The 5405-nt window shown below is 38.5% G+C and overlaps 1 protein-coding gene across 5 annotated transcripts in view; it reads left to right on the top strand.

Moving 5' to 3' along the window:
* The window catches only part of Exoc6b (exocyst complex component 6B), a 550902-nt gene that overhangs the window by 326239 nt on the left and 219258 nt on the right, over window positions 1–5405 (top strand). For all 5 annotated transcript variants that reach the window (XM_050164869.1, XM_050164868.1, XM_050164867.1 and 2 more), the window contains exons 13-14: window positions 627–724; window positions 2773–2878. In XM_050164869.1, the coding sequence (XP_050020826.1) occupies window positions 627–724; window positions 2773–2878 (204 nt within the window). The remainder of the gene's footprint in view (window positions 1–626; window positions 725–2772; window positions 2879–5405) is intronic.

Here is a 5405-nt window from a genome sequence, read left to right as displayed (position 1 = left end):
TTCTGGGCGGAAGAGGAAGTGAGGTCAGACTCTGCTCTGCTCCCGGAGAGACCCGACAGCTCTGCTGGAGCAGAGACGCCATGCTCAGCTCTCCCAGGCAGCTGCAACCCACGATGGACTTAGGCTAGAATCTTTCCGGTAAGCGCACCTTGGGGTGCTTACATACATCATTAGAAATGGGCTAGACCAGGTGCGAGAATTAGCCTGTAAGGGCTAGAGTTCATGGGCCAAGCAGTTCTTAAATGAATACAGTTTTTGTGTTGTTATTTCGGGCATGAGCTAGCCAAGCGGCCGGGGTGTTGGGGACGCAGCCCTGCCACCGCTCATATTTCAACACTGCACTTTCTCTCTGTTCTTAGAGAATTCTTTGGACAGTAAGTTACCATAGGAAGAACTCATCTAAGAGTATATATTGGTTTAAATTTTTATCATTTTCTTTTTATGGCTGAACCTAGAAATTTTGATATGTCTTTGACTTTTTGAGTGCTAAACACTAGATATAAGGGTAGAGATGAACAATTCTGATGTCATTTTTTATTGTTTAAATAATGTGACATATTTTAGCAATTAATTTTACTTTTGTTTATTTAAAAAGTCTCCTTTGAAAACAAATTATTTTCTTTCAGGTGTATGGTTTTCCTGTGAATCAACTTTTTGATATGCTTTTAGAAATCAGAGACCAGTATAGCGAGACTCTGTTGAAGAAGTGGGCAGGTGTTTTCAGGTAAGGGACTGAAGTTTCCATATTCCTGTCCTTCCCTGCCCTATGCATTTGCACCTTTTCAGGAGATAAGCAAGACTTTACAGATAAAATGAGCACCAAGAGCATACGGCTTATCTTTTTTAAATGCTCCAGTTTTCCAGAATTCTAATAATTTGTAATGATTTGTGAACTGATCTTCAAGGCAGCCTATGCCAGTATATTAGTACCTGCTATGTTGGGAAAGCCCCATAGTCCGTTTGTTATGTTTGTTTCCTTAGATAAAGGCAGATTTACTGGTTCACACCACATTATCTTGTCTTCTTACCATTGTATAGTTTTTGTTTTTCCTAAAGATCATACTTAGTTTGGTAGTGGTAGTTAAGCTGTCATGGATACTAGTAGGTCCTTAGGAAAACGTTTTATTTTACAGACAGAGTCTCCTACTTCCCAGGATGACCTTGGACTCCTGATCTTTCTTCTCCACCTTTTAAGTGCTGGAATTATTGGTGTATCCTAGTGGGTTTGGCTCACTTTTTTGAGCTATCCATTATTTAATAACTTATGTTATCTCTCTTCATTATTTTTCATAAGCAGAGAACTGGCTTATTATAGTTCATATCTGAAGCATGCTGTTTAAGTAGTTATTGCAATATACATACAATAATGGGAAATTCTTCTGGAACATTTCCTCCCAGCATAGGCCTCTTGGGAATAGTTCCTAGCACACATCTCTTGTCATTTCATTTCAGTTTCTAGAAAGATAAAGCTATTTTCTTATTTTAATCTTAATTTTGTGCTTGAAGTTTTAGCCACAACAATACAGCAAGACAAAGAAAAAAAGGAATACAAATAGGGAGGACTAAAATTATCCTTATTTGCAGATTATATGATTCTCCACTTTTAAGACATCTAGACTCCACCAGAAAACTCTTAGATCTTTTAAACATCCTCAGCAGAGTTGCAGGACATAAATCAATATCCTGGAGTTAGCAGCTTTTCTATATTCTAAGATCAGGCATGCTGAGAAAAACTCAGGTTAACAACCCCATACATCATTCATTGTATCCTGAAAAAGAAACCCAAGAATAAATTAACCAAGGAGGAGAAATGCCTCCACAATGGAAAGTAGGGTCTCTGAAGAAGTAAAGAAGACACCTCTGGGTCCCTGGGGCTAGTATTATGGAAATGACTGTATTACCCAAAGTAGCATGCAGGTTCAGTGCAGCCCACATTGGAGTTCCAGTCTCTCCTTTACTTCAAGAGTTCTTCTTGCCCATTGCTTGTGTCTCCTTGTCAGCTTATCTTGTTTTCAAGTTTATTTTTAAACCTTCACCCTCATCTTTAAATCTTATTCTGAACAGTTCATGAACATATCATTATTTAGTTCAATTCATTCATATATTAATGTAAGTGTGTACACTTCTAGAATCCTGATGTAACTAGTGCTGATAATTGCTTTCATGGTAAGGTTATCTCTGCAGGCAGTAGAGACAGCATGGAATAGCCACTGCATTCTGTGCTTTCATGGGTTTCTCTTTGGATTTCATAGAAAGTTTTCTGCTTTCAGAGAACTCTTAATGTACTCAAGGAGAGAGAACTTATTACTGGAAAACAACATTTGTGATTAGTACAAAGCAGAAGATAGAGGAGAAGGAACATAGCTTGGATTAATTATTAGAAGTTATTTTTTTCTCTCTGACACTTTCCTAAGTTAGAATGCATTGTCTGGTACATAATTAAAACTGTGATTACGATTCAATATATCTTACTAAAATAATCAGCGCCAATATTCTCTTCTCAGTTGATTTCCAGTTACCCTTAATTTTCTGCCCATTTGTAAATCACAGATACTAGAAGGTCATGTTATAGTTGTTCTCCACTTGTTCCAGAGCTTAGTTTCTCTCTTGATTTCTTTTTAAAATGCCCAAAATGATTGAATTGTAGAAGTGTAGTAAGGACTGGGAAGTGTTTATCTGAAATAGTGGTAAATTTACAATCATTAAACTGTCTTGGAAAAGTCTCTGTGTTTAACCCTCTTTTCTCCCTCCCTCTCTTTTCACTTTTTACAGAAACATACTTGATTCTGACAACTATAGTCCCATACCAGTAACGAGTGAAGAGACATATAAGAAGGTTGTAGGACAATTTCCATTTCAAGATATAGAACTGGAAAAGGTAAGGGAGGCATTAAGGTAAAATTCTCTCTCTCTTTCTTTTCAGTTAGATTAAATTCTCTTTGAAACTGAGATAGATTTTTAAAACTTTCAAAGACCTTCTTCTGGGTCTTGATATACAGAATCACTTCATTAGAAATTTGAAAAAGGCTTTGAGGTCCTACACATCTTTAGAATTTTTCAGATCACTGAGGTAATGTAATTTGATTAAAATTAAAATTTGAAATTTCTAATTTGCTGTACTATTCAAATAGTTTCTTCTAAGACCAGACATTTAAATTTGCTCTATTTGGTATAACTCTGTTGTTTTGACAGTACATCAAGAGCTTTCTCTCCACCAAAGTGACAGTGCAGAGGAGTTTTCCTCTAGCCACCCCTTTCTCTGTTGCACATAAGCCCTTCACCTGAGAAGTATGAAAGTACAGATTTAAGTATTGTCTTGCTATTTACGAAGTCACAGATACTTTTCCAATGTGGTTCCATGGCACATTGGAACTGGGGGAAGTCAGGGCAAGAACTCATACAAGGTAGGAACTTAGAGGTAGGAAATGATACAGTGCAACTTACTGATTTGCTCAGCCTGTTCTAACATCATCCAGCTCCACCCTCCCAGGGATGGCATCACCCACAGTGATCTGGACTCTCCCACACTAGTCATCAATCAAGAAAATGCCGCACAGACTTTCCTGTAAGCCAGTCTTATGGATTCATTTTCTCTATTAAGTCTGCTTCTTCCCATATGACCCTAGTTTTGACATCAAGTTGACTTAAAAGCCAGCCAATACAGTTGGCCCCTTGTCAGCTTGACACACAAACACATTGTTTATCAAGGCATAACCTTTCCTTTTTTGTTTATTTCCCCAAATTTCATATTAACATCAGTATCACAGTGTAAAACATCCCAACTTTTAAAACTTCTACAGTCCTTTTAAAAAAATTCAGATACTTTAAAATTTTATTCTCTAAAACATCTAACGTCTCAAGTTCAAAGTTTCTCTAGACTAGCCAACATTTCTTTAAAATGTCTAAAACATCTGTAAAATTCCAGTGTCTCTCAATTGCGTGCTCCTGTAAAATTGAAAATAAGTTAAATACTTTCTTACTCTACGAAGGAAGATCCAGGGCACAGGCATAAATCAAATCAAAGCTCAAATTCAACAATGTAAAAAGATCAGTGCTTGATGTCTGGGACTCATGATCCTCTGGTCTCCAAAGGATCAGGAATACTTCTTTGGCTCTGCCATGGGCAGTATACACAGTTTGTTTCCTAGGCTCAGGCTAGCTCTACTCCACAGTTGTTGCTTTCCTTGGCGGTTGTCCCATGGTGGGACAACCCTAAAAGTTTGGTATCTTTTCTGAATCTAGACTCTTTCCTGCAACGAATAGGCTCCTCTGGGCTTTCTTAAGGGAACTCTGACCCTGCCATATGCTGCCAAGCCTTAGTGTCTCTCTGTGACCCCTTCAGTCCTGAGTCTTCACATTTACCATTGGCCTTTTTTGACCTCTCATGTCAAACCATAGCTGCTCTTCATTAACCTTTGTGCCCTAAAAAATCAGTACCACCTGGAGGACTCTTAAATATTAACCATGCTCAGCTGCCAGCTGGTATGTAGTCTTGGAGTCCAGTGGACCACAGCCTCTATGTGCTTTAGTGAGTTTTTCTAAGTCCCTCCAGCCTGTTCCCAAATATGGCCTATAGCTCAGGCTTATTTCCAACTAGCTCTTATATCTTAAATTAACCCATTTATATTAATCTACATTTTATGCAGCTTTTTACCTTTCTTCATTTTGTCTTGTTTGTGTCACTCCTGTCCATGTCTCCTGCATACCTACATTCATCTTCTCCTTCCTTTCTCTCCCTAGAAAGCCCAGCTATACCTCCTGCCTAGCTATTAGCCATTCAGCTTTTTATCATATCAGTCACAGCAATATACCTTCACAGTGTACAAATATCCCACAACAATGTGCTGACCCTGAAAAAATGTTCCCAGATTTATGTCCTCAGTGATACTGGGGATATTAGTTTCTAGACTCTAACTAACCAGCACCAATTGTCCTGGTAAAGTAAAGTCTTTACTTAAGCAGTTCTGGTCTCTTTTTAAATACAGCTGATTCTTCAGCCCCAGCTGACTAGAACCACAGATTCTTTTACTCATTGTGTATAGTGTTCTGTCTGCGTGTATGCCTGCGGGCCAGAAGAGGGCACCAGACCTCATTACAGATGGTTGTGAGCCACCATGTGATTGCTGGGAATTGAACTCAGGACCTTTGGAAGAGCAGGCAATGCTCTTAACCGCTGAGTCATCTCTCCAGCCCACAACCCCTATTAGAGTCTTGAAGGGACTCTCAATCTTCCCTTTGAAACCATTCAAGTTAGGACTCCATATTCTGCATTACTTTCAACATTCTTTTTTTTCTTTATTTTTTTTTGTTTATTTACTTTTTTTAGTTGTTGAGAAAAAAAATTTTCCACCTCCTCCCCATTTCCCATTTTCCTCCCCCTCCTCCCACACATTCTCCCTCCCCCC

This window comes from Alexandromys fortis, unplaced genomic scaffold, assembly GCF_014885135.2.
Source record: "Alexandromys fortis isolate MF-2015 unplaced genomic scaffold, M_Fortis_MF-2015_v1.1 scaffold_138, whole genome shotgun sequence".
Classification (NCBI taxonomy): Eukaryota; Metazoa; Chordata; class Mammalia; order Rodentia; family Cricetidae; genus Alexandromys; species Alexandromys fortis.
The sequence above is the reverse complement of the archived record's forward strand: the minus strand, read 5'-3'. Positions and strand labels throughout refer to the sequence as shown.